This window comes from Sphaeramia orbicularis, chromosome 4 (genome assembly GCF_902148855.1).
Source record: "Sphaeramia orbicularis chromosome 4, fSphaOr1.1, whole genome shotgun sequence".
NCBI lineage: Eukaryota > Metazoa > Chordata > Actinopteri > Kurtiformes > Apogonidae > Sphaeramia > Sphaeramia orbicularis.
In genome coordinates this window covers 5,619,790-5,642,976 of record NC_043960.1, presented here as the reverse complement: position 1 = coordinate 5,642,976, position 23,187 = coordinate 5,619,790, and the positions used below count along the sequence as shown (strand labels likewise).

General features: G+C 35.1%; 1 protein-coding gene across 1 annotated transcript in view; it reads left to right on the top strand.

The window, feature by feature from the left end:
- The window catches only part of LOC115417649 (rab GTPase-activating protein 1-like), a 281,857-nt gene that overhangs the window by 14,353 nt on the left and 244,317 nt on the right, over positions 1-23,187 (top strand). Inside the window, exons 2-5 of the mRNA XM_030131657.1 lie at positions 8,828-9,058; positions 11,348-11,498; positions 18,072-18,276; positions 21,928-22,102. Coding sequence (XP_029987517.1) covers positions 8,921-9,058; positions 11,348-11,498; positions 18,072-18,276; positions 21,928-22,102 — 669 coding nt within the window. The 5' untranslated portion in view covers positions 8,828-8,920. The remainder of the gene's footprint in view (positions 1-8,827; positions 9,059-11,347; positions 11,499-18,071; positions 18,277-21,927; positions 22,103-23,187) is intronic.

Here is a 23,187-nt window from a genome sequence, read left to right as displayed (position 1 = left end):
CGGAGATTGAAGATTGCATTGCGGACGAAGTTGTAGACATACCTCCACATACACATGTAACCTAACCTAATCATTCCAACAAGCATGTAAAATAAAATATAGAAATAAAAAAATAAACCAAATAAAATAAATAAAAATAAAACAACAACAAAAAACACAAACTTTGTGGCATCGAACCAGGGTATAAAAACAAAATCAATTTCCTTCAGTTGGTCTCTCACCAAGGTGCATGTAAAATGTTGGTAAGTACTAATGCCTGCTGAAAAGTAGCCGACATAACCATCAGTCTAATTACTTCCCCTGTACAAAGTCTGATCTATGTTGTCTTACATAATGTTGCCATCCTTCCCATATATCTCTGAAATTATCGACTTCCAACCTAACATATGCAGTAACTTTCTCCCTTATATAAATATTGAGCATAACATCCTCCCATTCCTGTATGTTGGGCACCAGACTCGTTCCCCATCTCCTGGTGATTGCCTTTTTACTGGCCACCAGCATTATTCTGGTCAATTTATAGTCATCCCTTCGTAAGAGATTTACAGAATCAGTGTTTCCCAAGTACAAAATTTCAAATATTAAGGGGGTTTCAATACCTGTTACTTCATCTATAACCTTTTTTAATTTCCCTCCAATATTCCTTTATTAGGGGGCACCCCCAAAAGATGTGGAAGTGATCCGCTTTTGGAGCACCACAAGACCTCCAACATTTGATATCTGCACTTTCTCTGTGCAGGAGTCAAGAAAAATCGAATTATGTTCTTCCATCCATGCTCCCTCCAAAAGAGAGAGTTAGTAGTTTTCCACTGGTTTGCACATATATGCTGAAAACGAAGGGAATTTTATCCATAATATTTATACGTTTTAGTTAGTTTTGTAAGCACACAATACAGTTTCAGTTAGTTATTGTTTTTTCTTTTAATTATAGTTTTTATTTATTTCAGTTACCAAAATTTTTTTCAATTCTAGTTCTCGTCATTTTGTTAGTTTTCGTTAACGATAATAATAATAATAATAATAATAATAATAATAATAATAATAGTAATAATAATATAAAAAAAAATAATAAAAAAAAATAAAAATAATACATTTTATTTATAAGCGACTTTCAAGACACCCAAGGACACTGTACAACAAGATAAAATAAACAATCCTTAAAATGCAAAGAAATAAACAGATTAAAACAAATGATAACTATATATAGAAATGAAGTTGTAGAATGGAGAGTAGAGCTTATGGGGGGTAGGCTATTCTAAATAGGTGAGTTTTTTAGTCTGGATTTGAATGTGGGGAGAGAGTCACAGATAATAACCTTGATCTGTTGTCTGGGTGTCAAACATACGGTCTGTAGGCCAAAACTGGCCAACAAAGGGTCTAATTCAGCCTGTGGGATGCAAAAAATACAGTTAAGATTTAAGATTTTAGTTCTTACCTTTCGAACCCTCCATGAACTGGCTTCTCTGTACATGGTAGAGCTCCTGAGACCATATTCTCCCTTGCGCTCATGAAGGTCATCAAACCCGAGGCTCATGATGGAGGAGAGCGCTCTTTCCAAGCCAGTGCTCCACACCTGTGGAATGCACCACCTCTGACTCTACGGAGCATCAAGTCCATTTACTCCTTTAAGAAGGAGCTCAGAACATATCTTTTTAGGCAGGTTTTTAGCCCGGGTTGATGTTTTATGGGCTTGTGCTATTGTCTGTTTGTCTGTACTACTGCCTTGTTTTTATCCTGGTGTATGTATGACATTTTATTTGAAGCTTTTATTAACATTTTATTCTAAACTATAAAGCACTTTGTGATTTTATCTGTGAAAAGTGCTAAATAAATAAAATGTACTTATTTACTTTACTTACAGTAAAGATATTTATAATGTTCTTTCAAGGGCCACATTCCCACACATATTCAATTTAATTTCAAGTGATTCAGACCAGTAAAATACTGAAATTACAGTATGAAAAAGTTTGTGTTTATAAACTGTCTTTCACAAAACAGTGAATAACCTGAGGAAATATAAACAACCTATAATGTCTTTAGAGAAGTAAGTGGAATTTTACCAATATTCTGCCTGTTCCTAAATGTTTAGTGTATTTGTAGATCCACTGTGATCTGTAAATTATAACGCACATGTGTAAATGATAAACTGAGGTGCAATGTTATTAAAATTACTCTTATTTTTCTCAATACATTTCAGTTTTTTCATGTTTGTTCATGTTATTCATATTTTTGTAAAGGATAGTTTATAGATGTAGCATGTCCATGATGTAATTTTACTGTTTTCACTCTAAAACTTAAAGAACTGTTTGGAGTTGACTTTATTTATTTATTATTATGTTATGATTTTACTGGTCTGATCCACTTTAGGTCACATGTGGAGGATATTTCCCCTGAACTAAACTGAGTTTGACGCCCCTGGATTAAACCCAGACTTCTCCTTCAGTCGTTAATAACCGGTTCGGTGTGGTTATTGTGTTTACTAAATACAACTTAAGATCCAGCATACACAATCCAACAGAACAGAAGCACACAACATAAGAGTTTTGGCCTGATTTTTATTTATTTTTTTTAATTTTCCCAGCGTGCTCCTCTCTATCGGACCGTCCGATCTGGATCTCTTTTCGTTGCAGCTCGTTCTCTAAGTGAATCAGTGGAAGTGTCTCTGTGTGTCATGCCGCTCTGTGTAATTCAATAAGTGTGATTGGACCACATGACCCTGGTGGTTTTCCTTATGCATGTGTGTGTGTGTGTGCACATGCATGTAGGAGGGTCGTTCACCCAACTAAAGTGTCCGTATGAATGTGTTTAATCATTTCCCTTGGTCTGAAAGGCTGCCTTGTGTGTTTTCTAATCATCAGGCGTGTTTGCTGCTGCTTTGGGTGTGTTTGTCTCCATGTCTCGTCCAGGTTTTGTGACTTCACCCTGGTTGTTTGCCTACTGCCTGGACTCCACAATGATTTGCATTTAATGCCTTTGTCATTACCATATTTGTAAAGGTTCAAGGAAAAGAGCTTTGTCAGTGGAGCAGGGCAGGCTGGTATCAATTCACTATTCGATCTAATACCAAATTAACTTTACTTTCATTAATTTATCTGTTATTTCGGTACACACTATGTAGACAAAAGTATGTGGACATGTTGAATTCAGGTGCCTGGGATACAAAACAGTAATGACTAATGTCAGAATATATTTTTATATTGGGATAAACATCATTACATTGGTTAGTTTGGTTTAAATTGGTATCTTTGCCTCTAAAATCTCTCAGAGATGGTTTTTACATAATTTCTCTCAACATCGAGTTTGTTTTTTCATCCATGACTATGATTTTAAATGTTCTACCTCTAAATTTCTAAATATTTTTCATGCTCTGACTGTAAATAATAATTTTCTACCACAACTAACCATCTACGTTCTTCACATCTCACTGAGGAAGAAAATTCTTCCGTTAAACTTTGAGGAAATATTAATGTTTTCGTCTCAAATCCTCATGAACAGGACATCTTACAGCTGTAGACCTGATGTGTCCCAATACTTTTGTCCATGTAGTTTGGAAATATATAAAAGTATATAAACATCAATATTTCCTAAAGTTTAATGGGAGGTTTTTCTTCCTCAGTGAGATGTGAAGAAAGTAGATACTAGTTGTGGAAGAAAATTGTTATTTACAGTCAGAGCAGGAGAAATATTTTAGAAATTTAGAGGTAGAACATTTACAATTATAGTCATGGATAAAAAAACACAAACAAAAAACTAAACTGTGTGTGTGTGTGTGTATATATATGTACATACACACTTTTTTTCCTTATTTATTTTATCCCCCCTCCCCCTCCCCCTCCCCCTCCCCCCCTTTTTTTTTTTTTTTTAACTTTTGGTTGAATTGTTTTCCTAAACTATTTCTTTGTCTTTTGTTTGGGTTTTGAGCGGTTGGCCTTGGGTTGGCATTCAGGAGTGGTAGTTGATGTTTGTTCTATATTTTTGTACCCCATGCTGTGCATCACTGTGTCTAAAATGTTCAAAATGTTCTATAAATAAAGTTAAAAGAACAAAACAAACAAATTCAAACAAAATCAATGTTGAGAGAAGTTAAGCCTAAACCATCTCTGAGGCATTTTGGAAACAAAGATAACAATTTAAACCAAACTAACCAATGCAATGATATTCATCCCAATATAAAAATATATTCTGACATTAGTCATTATTGTTTTGTATCCCAGACCCCTGTTAGAAAAGAAACACCTGAATTCAACGTGTCCATATAGTGAATCACAAAATCTATTAAGTTCAGTCTCTTTTATTGGTACGTACTGTTGACTTCTCATCACTCCTTTTTTTTCCCATTGTTTTTATTGCAATTTTTTGTTTTTCATTCAACAAAACGGTGTCTTCAAAAGACTAGACACAAAACAAAACATACACGACAGCTCTTACATGAGAAAAACAAACAAAACAACACAAAAACATAGCTTAATACAGAAGGTGGTAGGTTAAACTTACAATGTACGGAAGTCACATTTATGAACATCATTTAAGTGCACAACAGTCCTTTTAATAGGGTAGAAGAGAGGTCCAGTCCAGTATAGTCCAAAAATGGGCACCATAGTCTCTCCTTACTACTTTTACTTTAGTTAAGTTGCATTTGTTGAAGTATTTCCTGGTTTATTAAAGCCATAAGCCTCATTTTCCTGCCGATCAGCTGTTTGTGTTCTGTTTTATCTACCTGTGCTCTCTTTACAGCCGGTCTTTATTTAAAAAAACATGTTTATTTGTGGTGTGCAGCTCCAGGCCAGACTTAGCAGGATCAAACATGTGCAGACTGGTACAGGTTTGCACACTGCTGATAGCATCTTGGTGCACAGAACTCACTGTGCTGTTTGTTTTTATTACAGTGAAATGAGGCGGTAAATCAGTTCAAAAATGGTTAAATCTACTAATATGGACATTGATGACTTTCTGCTGATCCACAGGGATTTGTTGTTTTATTCTTAGCTCTGAATTTGCACTGTTTTACAACCTCCTATACTGCTTCCTAGATTTCTTTTTAAATAAAACACTTCAATTTAAAGCTCATAAAGTTCTGAATTGGAAAAATGTTCAAAATCAGACTCATCCACGTCTCTGGTTAAATGAAACTCACTGACCACATTTGGTTGAGAGTCTCTGCTCGCCAGTGAGTGTGACGGGCAGTTGGCAAATGTGTGTGTGTGTGTGTGTGTGTGTGATCCTGAAGAGCCTTTAAGTACTGGGAACAGTTTTAGGAATGGTGCAACAGCAGTTCTGTGGTTAGTTTTACAGCTCGGCCTTCCTTCTTACTTAGTATAATCTAAGGTGGAAATAACTTCGGTCCAGACTTGTAACCTGAACGTTTGGCACAGAATGAGGCAACCGTTTGGCAACTGTCTGACATGTCTTTGGTGTGTCTAAGTCTGAGGGTGTTGTGGTTTGGTTTACCTGATACGAGACAGTAGGGATGTAACGATATGAAAATTTCATATCACGGTTATCGTGACCAAAATTATCACGGTTATCATTATTATAGTGGTATTGTTGAAATTGTGCTCAAAATTTTCAAAAAGTGCTTATACACACACTGAAATAATACCACCAAGTTGTATTTAAAGTTGTAAACCAAGTTGTATTTAAAAACAAAACAACACAACAACATAAAATAATAGGAACAATGTACTTTCTGTTGGCAGAAACATTCAAATATTAATCCTTAGTGGTCTGAGCCTATTTTGGCTGTTTTTCAGTTCAGCTTGAGAGAAGCTGTGAGACTGTTCCACTCTTGAGGAACTTAGCTGTGGCTCCATTGCTGCGACCCCATTCATACCAGCTGACAGACTGCTCAAGTTGAGTCCCATCAATATCCTGCGATAACTACCCTTTAATCTCAATTAAGAGGAAATATTTTCCAGAGAATGTAATATTCATGTATACCAAATCCATATGAAGACAGTAGAATATCATAATTATTGATTTGGAAAGTTAAATCTATAGAAAGTGAAAGAAAAAAACCTTCACAAGCTAGCTATTTAATGTCGAGACCTATTTTTGGTTATTTAGGGAAAAAAAAATCTTTTTTTTTTAGATTAGTGACAAAATAATCTTAAATTCCAATGAAGCCATGCTTAAGCAGAGGGTTACATGCTTTCTTTCAGAAATTTCCATTGTTTTAACTAATTTGATTATGATGAGTAATTTAAAAAAAAAAACATGTTTTTTGAGAAAAGTGAAATTCCCCACATAACCGGCACCATCTTATATTAAAATGCTTAAAAAAGCAATTCACACCAATTTTTCAGACAAAATGATTTTTACAATGATAAAACGGTGTGTAAAAGGACATAAAACTATACTGAAAACAGAAATATATGATTGAGATTTCAAATTATAGCAGTGAGAAGTTATGTTATTATTCATGCTTAGAGAACTTTCCAAGGGACTGAATTTAGTTTGTATAAAAAGTTCCGTAATTTTCTTGAAAATCCTTTTTTGGCAAACATTTTAATGGATTTAGAAACTTAAGATGTTATACTATTGAACTACAAAAAGTTTGAAATCATTATCTCAATTCTAATTTTTTGATTCAAAGTCAACAGGCGCGTGTCTTGATCCTTTTGATTTTGCCTTTACTATACTATGTAAAGAAATGTTTACTATACCCACATCATTTATTTCAGCACAACTTCATTTATATCATCTGTCTATTATTTTTTCCACTTTAACCTACTATATCAACATGAAAGGACCAAAAACACACAAAAAATATAAAATCTGATTTGAAAAATGTATATAATTTATTACATAGATAACAAAGATGCTTAACAAACCTTTTCAAAAACTTTAAAAGTGAATATTGGTTCCAAATATTAGGTATAGAAAATTAAAATTGTAATAAATTAAAACTATACTCAAATATTTGACATAAAAGCAGATCTTTACATAGGGTTTTTTCCCCTAAAAGTGCGGTAATCAAATTATCATGATAATTAGAATTTAAACAGTAATACTAACCGTCTGCAATTTTACCGCGGTTTATCATTATATGGGTAATTGTTACAGCCCTATGTGACAGTTAACATACTCTGTACAGTATTATTATCTCACCGACCGATAGGACATGTGTTATTGTGAAGGCGCTTTGTCTGATGTCGTCTTTGTTAGCAATTTCTTCACACATCTTCTTTGACAAAACTACTGGTCGGATTAATTTTAATTCATTCATTTTTTGAATGTAGCTTCTTTGGGACAATGCCTACGAAGTTTTTCCACAGTTTTGAGAAATTTTGACTTTTTGCAGAATTTTTGAAAATATTACAAATTTTCCTTATAACATGTAAATGGTTAGAGATATCAATATAGTTAGTATTGAGCACTGATAGGAAGTCATATATGGACTTTCATTTGGATCAATGACCTTTGACCTTGAAGGGTCAAACTCAAGGTCACCAGTGTCTAGTTTTCAACAGTCTTCTTCTCTGAAACTACTGGTCGAATTAATTTCAAATTTCCAATGTATCTTCCTTGAGACATCGTCTACAACGTTTGTTCATGGTTTTAAGAAATGTTGATTTTTTAAAAAAATTATCATAATTTTTTTTATTAAAGATTCGTTTTTATTAACAGAAGCTTTTACAGGATGTTTATGGTGTTTAGCAAACATCTACAGTTCGTTACAGTAAGATAAGATGCATGTTACAGAAGGAACATACATAAATGTGTAAACTTACATATACACTACACGAGGACAATTTTACAAATTTTTTAAATATTAAAAATGTGCCCTTACTTATACAGTCACTGAAAAAAAATATTAGACAACCCTTGTTTTCTTCAGTTTCTTGTTCATTTTAATGCCTGGTCCAACTGAAGGTACATTTGTTAGGACAAATATAATGACAACAACAAAAATAGCTCACAGTAGTTTAATTTCAGAGCTGACATCTATCCATTTTCCATATTTTCTTGATAATAACCAAAATCACTTCAGTTCTTCCATCAGTATCTGTGGCATTGTACTGACAAAAACAGTGCTTTTAGGCATTCCATGTTTTCTTTTGTCTGTTTTAGTCACATGATACACACAGGAGTTAGTATTTGATTGCATAACGATTGGTTTTGATGACTTTTGATGGTCTAATAATGTTTTCTGCAACTGTAGTTACTATTGAGCACTGACAGGAAGTCGTGTATGGACTTTGATTTGGGTCCATGACCTTTGACCTTGAGTAACCTCGAAGGGTCAAACTCACGGTCACCAGTGTTTAGATTTCAACGATCGTCTCTGAAACTACTGGTTGGATTCATTTCAAATTTTCAACGTATCTTCCTTGGGACAATGTCTGCAAAGTTTGTTCATAGTTTTGAGAAATGTTGATTTTTGAATTTTTTGACAAATATTTGAAATATTAAATGCGCCTTTACTTATATTGGTTCATATTTGAATGGTTTATAACATGTAAATGGTTACAGATATCAATATAGTTCCTACTGATCACTGATAGAAGTCATATTTGGACTTTGACTGAATTAGTTGAGTTCTCCTCCAGTGAAAGTACCACCCACTTCTGTTGGGAGATTGATCTCTTGCACAGAACCTGAACACCTCACAAATTCAACTGGGGATTGATTATTGATAGACCATGATGCTCAGATACAGAGATATTGTTTATTTTAATACTGTAGGTCACTATGAACTAGACTTAAATGCTGGTATATTTCCTTTTACAGGCAGCCTCATCTGTCTTACACCACTGTGCATAAAATACCCTTTTGCACCTGAAAAGCTGAGGTTCAGCTCATGCAGTGGTGTCTGTTGTGTTTTCAGGCTGCCTTCGTACAGAGTGAGTTGGACAGGACAGGAGAGGGGAGGGGAGCTGTACCCGACGTCTCCCCCCTGCTGACCCCGAGTAAACCAGCCATGGACGACGCCTCCTCACTGGGCAAAGTCAGCAGCTCCACAGAGTCCGTGGCCACGGTCACCAGCGAGGAGTTTGTTCTGGTTCAGTCCAGCGCTGCCGGGTCGCCTCAAGGCTCCGAGGGCAAACCACGACTCAAGGTCAGAACCACATGTGGACACGCCTGTGATCAGAACCTTAGAACACAGAGCAGTCTACTTATCTGTTTCAGTCACTCAGAGGTTATTGGTCAGTAGGTTTTGTAGGTGTTAAAGGTTATTAATGCATCAGCAAAAAGGAAGAAAAAGTAATGCACTGATTGGAAAATTCTTGGCCAATATCCGTATTTAAAATGACATTTCGGTTTCTTTATTGTGTTTTTGTTGTTATTTATCAAAATAATCCTCATTATAACTGGACCACGAAAAATTATATTCTAGGTCAGGGCTGTCAACCATGCAGCCCAATTTGTAAAGTGTAAAAATTAGACTGAAGATATTAACAATCAGTGGTGTTGAAGTCATTTTAGTTCAGGTTCCACATAAAGAACAATGGGATCTCAAGTAAAATTAGCATAATAACCTGTAAATAATGACTCCAAATTTTCTTTAATGTGAAAAAAATAATATTAACTCTGTAAAGCCTGAACCATTAAATCATTGACAGAAAATTCCAGCTCTTTGAAACAGGAGCCTTTATTGGCCCTTCCGAACAACCTCGTTTTTTTTTTTTCATATATCAGTTTCCATGTATGAGTTTAAATTTTGTATCATATTTGATACATCGGGTATCAATGCTCAAATGTTATTTTTGAACAAACAAAAACATAATACTAGAAAAGCACTCGGAGAGCGCAGACCTCCGCCAAGGCTGATCAGTGGCCCCCCCCGTGGGCCCCCCCACGCCAAGGAGGTTATGTTTTTGCCAGGGTTTGTTTGTTTGTCTGTCTGTTTGTCTGTTTGTTTGTCTGTCCGTTAGTGTGCAACATAACTCAAAAAGTTATGGACAGATTTTGATGAAATTTTCTGGTCTGTGCCCCCCCCGTGGGCCCCCCCACCCCCGATCACCACCAAAATTTAATAATTTCTTCCTTATCCCATTTCCAACAAACCCTAAAAATTTCATCCAAATCTGTCCATAACTTTTTGAGTTATGTTGCACACTAACGGACAGACAAACAAACAAACAAACAAACAAACAAACAAACAGACAAACAAACAAACCCTGGCAAAAACATAACCTCCTTGGCGGAGGTAATAACACAAACATGTCTAACATATTGGTAATTCCTTTTCAAAATTGTTCTTCCTCCTCCCTCATTAATGACAGTCTTGTAGTGTCACTGGAAAGGCCTCTGGTGAACGAATTCCTCCCCCTGGTGGATTATCTGTATATTGCATGTATCTAATTGTATACATCAGGTTTTTCAGGAGAAAAAATGTAACACTGATCATGTAGAGGGCTTCAAAACTCATGTATCAAATAAGATACGTTTGGCATTATAGAGTTAAATTACGCATCCAAGTTTTTCGTCTTTGTTTTAGTGCAAAAAGAAGCGTAAAATTATGAAAATATTTACATTAACAAACTATCCTTCAACACTAAAATATGAATAACCTGAACAAATATGAACAACCTGAAACGTCTAAAGAAAATTAAATGTTTTGTGCATGTGTTGACCCGATCCACAATGTATATAAATGATAAGTTGAGGCATAATATTGTTAACATTGCACTTATTTTTCTGAAGAAATTTTAGTTTTTTTTCAGGTTATTCACATCCTTTTTGTCTGGATAGTTTGTAAATTGAAATATGTTCAGAATTTAATGTTTTGGTTTTTTTTTTGCACTAAAACAAAGAGAAAAATTTGGAGTTTTCATTATTTATAAGCTATTATACTATTTTTTTTTATTTTTTTTTTTTACTGGTTTAGCATATCTTGTATTTTTAATTAAGGTCTTTTACAACACTTTGGGTACTTTGCGTTGTTTTAAATTTGCTATAGAAATACATTTGATCTTGATCTTGGCAAATTTCAGTTGTTGCATTGGAGCACCCTTAGAAAAAAAGTACTAATAAACCTGTGTGTTGTCATCATTATATATTTGTTTATCCAAAATCTGTAGTTTATACACTTTACTGTAGCTTCCAGTTTTGTACCGCCACTTGCCATAGCTTTGTGTTATTCATTATTTAGCTGTTTTTGTTTTTTAATGTTTTGTCTTTATTCTTTGAGATTGTTTAGTATTAATGAAGTTTCTGTTCATTTCAGTCCAGTCCATTTGAGTTAATGTAGAGAAACATGTCAGATTTGGGTCTTTTCTGGATTTAATGTGATCTTTCTGTCACTACAATCTCAGTTGAGTTTGTTGATACTAAGTCCAGTCTGTCTGCTCTCCTCCTTCTCTATTTTTTTTTTTTTTTTCTTTTAATTTCCTTTCACTCTCAGATGTCTTGGAACGGTAGTGAACAGCTGGAGAGAGCGATGGAGGAAGTGTTGGACGATGACGACGACGAGGTGAAGGAGGAGAAGAGCAGTGTGGAGAAGATGGAGAAGCACAGGGACCCAGAGAGCCCAGTCCTGGAACCCAGACCTCCAGGTACAGGTCCAGGAGAACTTGACAAAACAGGAATCACACAGGGTGTCTGCAGATCCTTAAAAAGCCTACGTGTGATCGTCCTAAATTAAGGCTTAATTAATCATCCTTAAAACCGATAATTCATCTGGTTTCGACCGACTCGATATGTAAAGTGTCATGAGATAACGTTTGTTATGATTTGGCGCTATATAAATAAAATTTGATTGATTGATCCTTAAATCTGACGCTGATAGGTCTTAAAATTTCCACCGACACAATTAATGATATTGCTGCATTTTCTTTGTAAATCTTTGTAAAGAATTCATCAAATGTGTGATTAGTGTTGACAAGGTTTCTGCGGATCATTAAAAAACATTAAAAGTCATTAAATAGATTTTGTGAAAATTAAGGCCTTAAACGGCATTAAAAAGCATTAAATTCGATGTTCAGAGGCATTAAAAAATTAAATACACTTGATGGAGGAAAAAAAGCATTGTTGTTCACGATTTATTTTGATTATATAAGCATTTAATAATTTTCATCGGAAGTATGGTGTGATGATTGACAGGTGGAACCCTTTAATTGGCTACTGTTTATATCCGATATCCGATTAATATCGGGGCTGATATCCGATCATAATATTGGATTGGTGCAACCTTAATATAGTGCACAAATCTGCTTCCCAAATGATCCTTTTCCATCAGTGTATTGCTGTCAAAGGCAGTTAATTTCCGGATTATGCTGTCACAAAGTGCAGCTAAATAATTCTTATGCTGTTGATATTTAACAAGTAAAACCACTGCTGCTATGATATACTCTATAAACTTTACAGCTTATAAATCTACGTCAGGCTTGTCAAACATATGGCCCATGGGCAAAAACCGGCCCGCAGAAGGGTCCAATCTGGCCCCTGGTTATGAAATTGTGAAATGCAAAAATTACACTGAAGATATTGATAATCAAAGGTGTCAAAATCATTTTAGCTCAGGTTCCACATACAGACCAGTATAATCTAAAGTGGATCAGACCAGTAAAATGCCATCAGTATAATAGCCTATAAATAATGACCACTCCAAATTGTTCCCTTTGTTTTAGAGTAAAAAAGTAAAATTACTTGAAAATTTTTACTTTTAAAAACTATTCTTTCACAAAAAAATTGAATACTCTGAACAAATAAAAACAACCTGAAATGTCTGTAGAGAAGTAAGTTTAATTTGACTAATATTCAGCCCGTTATTAAATGTTTTGTGTACTTGTACATCCACTGTGATCTATAAGCTGTAAATCCCATGTGTAAATGATAAACTGAGGCATAAATACTGTTAAAATTGCACATATTTTTCTGAAGACATTTTAAGTTGTTCTTGTTATTCACATTTTTAAAGCATAATTTGTAGATGCAAACATTTTCATAATGTAATTTTATTTTTTTCACTCTACAATGTAGATAAAAGTTTGGATTTTATATAATTTAGAGATTATTAAGTTAATATTTTACTGGTTTGAAATTTCATTTTTTTTGTATTATTCACATTTTTAAAGGATAGTTTGTAGATAATTACTTTGGAAACAGTTTTGCCATATTATTTAACTTTTTTTGCTGTTAATATTTTACTGGTCCAGCCAATTTTGATCATATTCGGTTGTATGTGGCCCCTGAACTGAAATGACTTTTGACATCTCTGCTGTAAATGAATGTATTTTAATGAAAATTTGGTCACGCCATTATCCATGTGGATCAACAGTGGCAAATCTGTAGCTTAGCTGAAATCTGTCTCATCCAGAAGTGACGCTGTGTCTCTGTACAACCAGACCGCTTCATTTTATTTTAGATTATGGACTTCCCAGAAGAATACCAACAATTATGCAAAACTGTGCAGAACATACTGTATGAAAGCATAAATCATATTTGATGAATATCAGACTGTACTGTGTGGATGCACTAGTTTGATCAGATAAGTAAAGCTGTGAACTGAACTCAGCAGATCAACACAGACACTTCACTATTTAATCTGAACAACCAATAACTTTATTTTAATGTAGTAAGTAAATGTGGTATTGGAAAATCATCTCTTTAGGGGTTTAAGTTTGGTGCACTGTATGGACGAAAGTATGTGGACACGTTGAATTCAGGTGTTTCTTTCTAACAGGGGTCTGGGATACAAAACTATAATGACTAATGTCAGAATATAGTTTTATATTGGGATAAATATCATTGCATTGGTTAGTTTGGTTTAAATTGGGATCTTTGATTGATTGATTGATTGATATCTTTATTTCGATCATGAGTATGACAATTTAAAAACAGAAATGCAAATAAATGATAATCAAGAGAATGAGAACAAAACAAAACCATAACGTAAAACTGCAACATCTTAAGCCTCAAAATTTGCATGAGCGAAAAGGAGTCGGAAGACGTATAAACTTTTCTGATTCATTTTATCTAATCTGCTTCCAAGATGCCTCAGAGGTGGATTTTTCTTCTTCTTTTTTTATATCTATATTGATGTTTATAAACTATATGGACATAAAAAAATATCTATCTATCTATCTATCTATCTATCTATCTATCTATCTATCTATCTATCTATCTATCTATCTATCTATCTATCTATCTATCTATCTATCTGTCTGTCTGTCTGTCTGTCTGTCTGTCTGTCTGTCTGTCTGTCTGTCTGTCTGTCTGTCTGTCTGCCTGTCTGCCTGTCTGTCTGCCTGTCTGTCTGCCTGTCTGTCTATCTATCCATCTATCCATCTATCTAATCTATTTTATCCATGACTATGATTTTACATGTGTTACATGAGTCACAAGTGTTTGCTCCTGGAGGATTCTGTTGGGTTTCTGTAAATTGGCTTAGAGTCTGGTTTTGACCAACTCTATATATAAAGTGTCATGAGATAACTTTTGTGATCTGGCACTATATAAACAAAATTTGATTGATTGTGGGATTTGATTGGTTTTCCCCTGTAAGTCGCTTTGGAAAAAAGCATCTGCCAAATGCATAAACATAAAATAAACATGTTCTCCCTCGAAATTTCTAAATATTTTTCATGCTCTGACTGTAAATAATAATTTTCTACCACAACTAACCATCTACTTTCTTGTCATTTCACTTAGGAAGAAAAATCTACCATTAAACTTTAAAGAAATATTTATTTTTATCCATATAGTTTATAAACATCAATATTTCCTTCAGGTTTAATGGTGAATTTTTCTTCCTCCGTGAGATGTGAAGAAAGTAGATGGTTAGTTGTGGTGGAAAATTATTGTTTGCAGTCAGTGCGTGAAAAATATTTTAGAAATTTAGAGGTAGAATATTTGAAATCATCGTCATGGATAAAAAAATAAATAAATGTTGAGAAAAATTCAGTAAAAAAAAACATGTCTGAGGCATTTTGGAAGCAAACCAAACTAACCTGAACGTACACCTGAATTCAGCGTGTCCACATACTTTTGTCCATATAGTGCATGTTTGTTCAAACCTGTCTTACATTTCTGCAGCTGTTTTTGCTTCTTCACTTCTGCTGAGTGAACTAATAGGAAATGATTTACACAGTGTAAAATAAGACCAAGTCAGCAGTGGAAGTCCATCTGCTGCCCTCATTGTTCTACTTCCTGTTTGTTAAGTGTGAAAGTTCCAGGTTAAAGGTCATCAGAAAAAGACCCCCCCCCCCCATTATACATCCTGTACATTTTCTCCTTGCTTTGCTCTTTGTTATCTTCATTAGTGGTGGTTTTTCTGTCAGTCTCTGGCACATTGATCTGTGGTAGAGGAAGGATGTGAAAATCCGACATGTCTTCAGTGCTCATGATGCATTTATGGTTCAGACTCATGGTGGTAAATGATATTACAAACTATTTAACTCAACGGTCCATAGGTCATGACCTATTGTGAAGGCGCAATGTCCGGCGTCTTCTTCATCTTCGGTAGCAATCTCTTCAGACGTCTTCTCTGATAAAACTACTGGTCAGATTCATATATGGACTTTAATTTGGGTCCATGACCTTTGACCTTGAGTGACCTTGAAGGGTCAAATTCAAGATCACCAATGTCTAGATTTCAACAGTCTTCTCCGAAACTACTGGTCAGATTCATTTAAATTTTATATGTATCTTCCTTGGGACAATGTCTACAAAGTTTGTCCACTGTTTTGACAAATTTAGATTTTTGAATTTTTTTTTAAATTTTTGAGATGATAAAAAATACGCCTTTACTTATAATGGTCCATATTTTAATGGTTTATAACATAAATGGTTAGAGATATCAATATAGTTCCTATTGATCACTGACAGGAAGTCATATATGGACTGTCTTTTGGGTCCATGACCTTTGACCTTGAGTGACCATAAAGGGTCAGACTCAAGCTCACTAATGTCTACATTTCAACAATCTTGTTCTCCAACACTATTGGTCGGATTCATTGTAACCCTTTCATGCATACTGGTCACTCCAGTGGACAGTTATTCTGCAGCTGTTCTCTTGTATATTCATGGGTTTTGTTGTTTTAGTTCCATATCAGCCAACACAGTGGACGCTTATGCATCATCCCATACGCTGACATTCATACCATTACTGTAACTTTTCTGTTCTTGATAAACCTGATCTGCAGTGACATGCTTTTGTGTAAATCAATTGCTAGTTGTTATTAGACTGTAATTGACAGTTTTCTTACTGAAAATGGTGTTTTTTTTGTGTATTATCTCCATGAAGTGAGTAATAACTAGTATTAGAGTGTGTTAAAATAATCATAATGAGAAGAAGAAGAAGAAGAAGAAGAAGAAGAAGAAGAAGGAGAAGAAGGAGGAGAAGGAGGAGAAGGAGGAGAAGGAGAAGGAGAAGAAGGAGGTCCTTGGAATGGAACCCAGGACCTTCTTGCTGTGAGGCACGAGTGCTAACCACTGCACCACCATGTCGCCCAATATTATTATTATTATTATCATTATTAGTATGATTATTATTATTGTTATGGTTATTATGATTATTATTATTTAAAAAAAAATATTGGGCAGTGGTTGTGGTGGGCACTGGGTGGTGCAGTGGATAGCACTCGTGCCTCACAGCAAGAAGGTCCTGGGTTCCATTCCAACACCAGTCGACGGGGGGGGGGTAGGACCTTTCTGTGTGGAGTTTGCATGTTCTCCCCGTGTCTGTGTGGGTTCTCTCCGGGTACTCCGGCTTCCTCCCACCATCCAAACACATGCACTAATAGGTTAACTGGTTAATCTAAATTGCCCATAGGTGTGAATGTGAGAGTGATTGTTTGTCTCTATATGTTTAGCCCTGAGATGAACTGGCGACTTATCCAGGGTGTACCCCGCCTTCGCCCCTATGTAGCTGGGATAGGCTCCAAGCGACCCCCATGACCCTAGTGAGGATAAAGCGGGTTCAGAAAATGAATGAATGAATAATAATAATAATGGATTAGATTTATATAGTCTATTTTTTGGTCACTTAAAGCGCTTTACATGATTGATCCATTATTCATTCACTCTCACATTCTCCCTCTGGTGGTGGTAAACTACATCTGTATCCACAGTTGCCCTGGGGCAGACTGACAGAAGCGTGGCTGCCAATTCACGCCTACGGCCCCTCCGACCACCACCAAACATTCATACGCATTCACACACCAGTGTGAGTGGCACTGGAGGCAAGGAGGGTGAAGATTCTTGTCCAAGGACACAACGGACTGACTAGGACAGAGCGGGATTTGAACCGCCAACCCTTTGGTTATTGGCTGACCCACTCTACCATCTGAGCCATGGCTGCCCCAAAATGTGAGAAAACATCAGATTAGCTGCATTAAAAACATTTTTATTTCATAGTTTTCACACACTATATCACTTTCTGATAATGGGTTTTAAATATATGTTTCTTTGCCTCAAAAATTAAACAAACGGTGTCCAGCTGACATTTTTGTAACTCCGTGAAAAATAGGTTCATAAAAAAAATTTCAATCCAGTTGTTTTTTTTTTTCATGCCTAAAGACGAATAAAAACACTCAGGAAAAAAATCTCAACTAAGGTTCTCATAATTATTCATGCATGATTAATGTATCTTCCTCGGGGAAAATGTGTACAAAGTTTCTTCACAGTTTTAAGAACTTTAATTTTTTTTGTTGTATTTGTTCACAGATTTTTGAAATATTACTAATTTGCCAGTACTTATGATGGTCCATATTTTGATGGTTTATAACATGTAAATAGTTACAGATATCAATATAATTACTATTGATCACTGATAGAAGTCATATATGGGCTTTGATTGAATTAGTTGAGTTCTCCTCCAGTGAAAGTCCCACCCACCTCTACTGGGAGATTGATCTCCTGCATCCAGACTACAGGACTGGAACATACAGACAGAACCTGACAACCTCACACATTCAACTGGGGATTGATTCTTGATAGAACATGACAAGACATAAGTATCTTTGAGTGTCCAAAAAAGTACTACTACTACTAATAATAATAATAATAATAATTATAGTAATAATAATAATAAGAGGAGGGGACATTGGTCCTGTTTTCGTTAAAATGTTGGACATCCTGAGTGCATGCTTCAGCCTTTCAGAGTCATTATACCCTGTCGTCTGCAGAGTCATGTCCAGCGCCGTCCAGTCCCACAGTCCTGGAGGAGGACAGTGTTCAGTTCAACAAGCTGTCGTACCTGGGGTGCACCTGGGTCAAAGCCCCACGAAATGAGGCGGAGGCGCAGAGGGCGATGGCCACGCTGCGAGCAGAGAGCGCCATCCCCATCCCCATCACCCTGCATGTGCCCTGTGGACCCGAGGGCTCAGTCAGGTCAGTCACAGCAGATACGCAGATGGAGGATATGGAAAAAATGTCAGGCTGAGTGTGGATATTTTACAAATTATTTAACTACAGACATAGGTTTTACAATGTGAATTATCTGCAATAAGTTTGTGCAATAATCCTCTGTTCTTGCAATAACAATGGAATATTTATTTGATAATTATTCAAAGATAAATGCACTACTTTTATAGACTTGTTCATAGATGTATATACTGTTAATATTAAAGTGCCAAATTTGCAGTAAAACAAACAAACAAAAAACAAGCAGCATAACTGAATGAAACAGACAGCTTTTTCAAATCTTGATATCAAAATTTAATATTAAAAAACAAAAAAAACAAAGGCGCCTAAAAGGTTAATATCTAATGTCTGTCTTTAACCCTTTTGTTCAGACAATATGAGATTTAAGGCATTAATTTTCTGATGTTTTATTAACACAATGATTTATAATAGCTGTATTACAGTTTACGAGTTTGTGCGTCTTTTTAAATCTGTGTGCACGTTTTTTATATTTTCTTGTGTCTATTTTCTTTTGATTTTATTGGTTTATTTAACATACATCCTACAATATAATCCGCGTTCTGTGTCCGTCCGCCCAGTGTCCCATCGATGTCCATTCGATCGGTGTTGCAGCACAGGAGGACATTTGTACGGGTTTTCCTCAGCCCTCACAGGCCTGATTGCCGCCAAACTCGCCAAATGTATAGAAACATTACATGACTATCTGCTAAGCACAATTTTATGTCTGTATTCAAATGTTGTGAGGTATGCTGGGCGATTTTAGCCTCTCATGCTATCGTACAATGGCACCACAGGTACAATGCTGCTAGTTACATTAATTCACCAGAGTTAGCATAATGGCTTTTTTTCATCTGCAGTCCCTGGACAGATGTTAACTTGTCACCATAAAAGGTTGCACAAGGTTATGAACATGCAATTAAAAAAAACCAAACAATTAAAATACCTAAACACAGGCAAGTGCAAGACTAATGTTGGACCTGGTACTGTCAGCTGATCCAGAGACACTTTCAGAGCTCCTCAATAACGAAAGTCAAAAAAGGGAACATGAACATGTTTAGATAAATCACACAGGAAACGAGACAAAACCATGGAGAAAATGTTGATTCATAACTTTTAAATCGCTGTGACATGAACAGTTTTGCTCCTCAATGAAACGTATATAATGAGTCTAATGATATACTGAGTCTTGGATGATCAGGGTTTTTAATGTTTAATTTCTTTCTCTTTATATGATCTTAAATAGTTCTGCTGCTAAGGTTTACAGTTGTGTAAGAAATTATTAGACCACCCCTTGTTTTCTTCAGTTTCTTGTTCATTTTAATGCCTGGTACAAGTAAAGGTACATTCATTTGGACAAATATAATGATAACAACAAAAATAGCTCATAGTAGTTTAATTTCAGAGCTGATATCTATCCATTTAACATGTTTTCTTGATAATAACCAAAATCACTTCAGTTCTTACATCAACATCTATGGCTTTGTACTGACAAAAACAGTGCTTTTAGGCATTCCATGTTTTCTTTTCTGTCTGTTTTAGTCACATGATACACACAGGAGTTAGGACTGGATTGCATGACGACTGTTTTTGGTGACTTTTGATGGTCTAATAATTTTTTCTGCCACTGTATTCTCACTTAATAGTTTAATGTAAAATGGTGAAAAGGTTTTTCAGTGTACAAGATAATGACACTTTATTCTCAAACAGCTTATTTTGTCACAACCCAGAGATATTTAGAGGAAGAAGAAACCAGAAAATATTTACATCGAGGAACATGGAATCAGAATATGTCTTCTTTTGGTCTGTAAAAAAAATTGCTTATTTTTTTTATCTAAATAGTTGACAACAATTTGGTTTGTCGATTAATCACTGCAGTTTTAAACTGAAGACTAAACATAAGATTCAAAAACAGTTTTCCTACCTGATAAATAATAATAATACTTTTTATTTTTATAGATTTTTTTCACAGCAATCAAAGACATTTACGTGGTTAAAAGCAAAACTAGCACGTTGACCTGTAGGGGTCCACTGGTTCTAGATGTGGTAGTTTTTATGCTGTTGTGTATTCGTGTGTTCTGTACCACATTTGTCCAGCAGTCACCGCCAAAGCATTCTGACCATACCACCGTGATTGTAAGGTTATTGTATTCCAAAATTACTAATATCTTCCAAAATATTAGTCCTATCAACTTGCCGTTTTCGCTAGTCTTTTCCTTGATCAAAAACACATAATTATGCCAAACTACAGCAGTCAGCTCTGAATGGGTTTCATATGAATCCTCAGACACACACACATGCATGCACACAGAGGCCACTTGACTTTTATAATCTACAGGGTTTCCACGGGTTGTTAAAAAGCATTAAAAATCCTTAAATAGATTTTGTGAATATTAAGACCTTAAATGGCATTAAAAAGCATTAAATTCGATGTCTAGAGGCATTTAAAAAATTAAAAACACTTGATGGGGAAAAAAAGCATTGTTCTTCACGATTAATTTTGATAGTATAAATATTTAGATTTTGATTGGAAGTGGAACCCTTTAATTGGCTATTGTTTATGGCTGATACACAAAGTCACAACATCGGATGCTTGGAATGTATCGTGCTGTGGTGAAAGAGTGGAGGGAATATTAGCAAATGTTGGAAAAATGGGAAAATGCAAGTTTCAGCAGAAGTGACTGGAGGAGGAACTATTCAGAACCTGGTGAAAGCCTGTCGACGGTAAACCATCATGAAATTATATATTAAACTGTATCTGCAGTTGGACATGGGCATTAAATTTGTTTTAAGTGGCATTAAAAAGGACATTCAATTAGATTTGCTGATACCTGCAGAAACCCTGATATAGATGGAATAGAAAGTCACTAAACAGCAACAGATGACATGCTGCTTACTGAATTAATCTGGAAGGTTACCAAGTCCTGGTTAAAATCTAAAGCTCAAAAGACCAATTCTAAAGAGAGTCTGTCATTACTGTACGGTTTGATGCAAGGTTATTATCGTTAACAAAAACTAACGAAATGACGAAAACTAGAATTGAAAAAACATTTTCGTTAACGGAAATAAATAAAAACTATGATTAAAATTAAAAAAAAAAAAAAAACGTAACTAACTGAAACTGTATTGTGTGCTGACAAAACTAACTAAAACGTATAAAAATTATGGATAAAATTCCATTCGTTTTCGTTGTTGTTTAGAGTCATCTTCTGGTCCCCACTCTACTGTACGACGGCGAAGAAGATAAAAGATATGACGAAACTAAAACTAACACTAAGACGAAACTAAAACTAAGCATTTAGAAAATAACAAAAACTAATAAAAACTATCAAACCTGCTCTAAAAACAAATTAAAACTAACTGAATTAGAGAAAGAAAAAGTCAAAACTAAATAAAACTAAACTAGAATGAAAAGACCAAAACCTTGATGAGCTTTATGTCATTAAAACAACTGCATTCTAAACTAGTATTAGATGTGAACAGGTAACATCTTGTCAGACTCAATGACATGAAATGATCTGAAAAAAACAAATGATTAACGTGGAATTAAGTGTAACCAAGTAAGCTTAATATTTTATAGGTTTTGGATTCGCTCATGTAAAGTAAAATACTGGTTTGCAGGATCGTGGACCAGGCGACGGGTACAGAGATCGCATCCTTTCCCATCTACAAAGTGCTGTTCTGTGCTCGTGGACGAGAAGGTTCAGTGGAAAGTGACTGTTTCTCCTTCACCGAGAGCTACCGGAGTTCGGAGGACTTCCAGATTCACGTCTTCTCCTGCCACATTAAAGAGGCCGTGAGTTACACAGGGTTATGAAGATCAATTTAACACCGTTTTTACACCTCTTTATTCTGTAATGATTTAATGTGTTATGACCTGAAGGTGGAACATATTTTAAAAGGACACCAGAGTCAAAGGGTATCATTCAAAAGAACATTTTTAAAATGTTAGATTTCTTTGTTTTGTTCTTCGTCGTTCTTCAGCTTCTTTTCTGTGTTGGAACGAGCTGTTTTAATAACACTGGGTTATAAAAAAAATGTTTTTTGCAAGTTGTCTAGGTTTTTTCAACTGAATTGGGACCATTTTGCACCGCTAAATCCAAAAATGACATCTGTTTTTCTCAATCAGGTCAGGTTTTTTTGCTAATTTGATTTTGAAAAATTTGATCTTCTCACAAAATTGATTACATTTTTGTGACTTTATCAGTTGATTTTTTTATATCGTTCTCACCCAAAATAGGTTTTAAGAGAAAAAAAATCATTTTCTAACAGGATTCCTGTTAGGTACAATGGTGTATTCACCGCAGATGTAGCAGAATACGTCAGGCTTATTTTTGCAAGATCTTCTAGTCGAAGCCATTTCATTCACCTGAAATATTAAAAAAAACATTAATCATAAATTGGCAAAAGTAAAATCTTCAGAACTCATTTATTGCAAGAAATATGAAAGAATTTTGTATCATATGATGTGAAAATGCCCATAAATGTAAGCAAAAATGTTAAAAAGCCAATATGTAGCATAGTTCAGAAAATTGACCTGATTGAGCAAAATGAATGTGATTTTTGGCTTCAGCACACCAAAATTATCCTAAATAGGCTCAAAAAACTTAAACAATAAATTTGTTGTTGACCAGTGTAATCAGAACAAACCCCTTTAAAACCCCGTACCCAAAGTAATAAAATAAAAGACCAGAGTGGACCGGCAAAATAAACATAAGGATGGAGCGCTGGACAGACCAACCCTATACAGGGCCGTAGAAGCTGCCAGCGCACCGCTATCCTATAAAAAAACAAACCACAAAATAAGTCCTAAGAAAACAAAAAGCAAAACAGGACGTCCAGATCCACCTGGCCAAACCAAAAGAAAAAGCTAACAAAAGG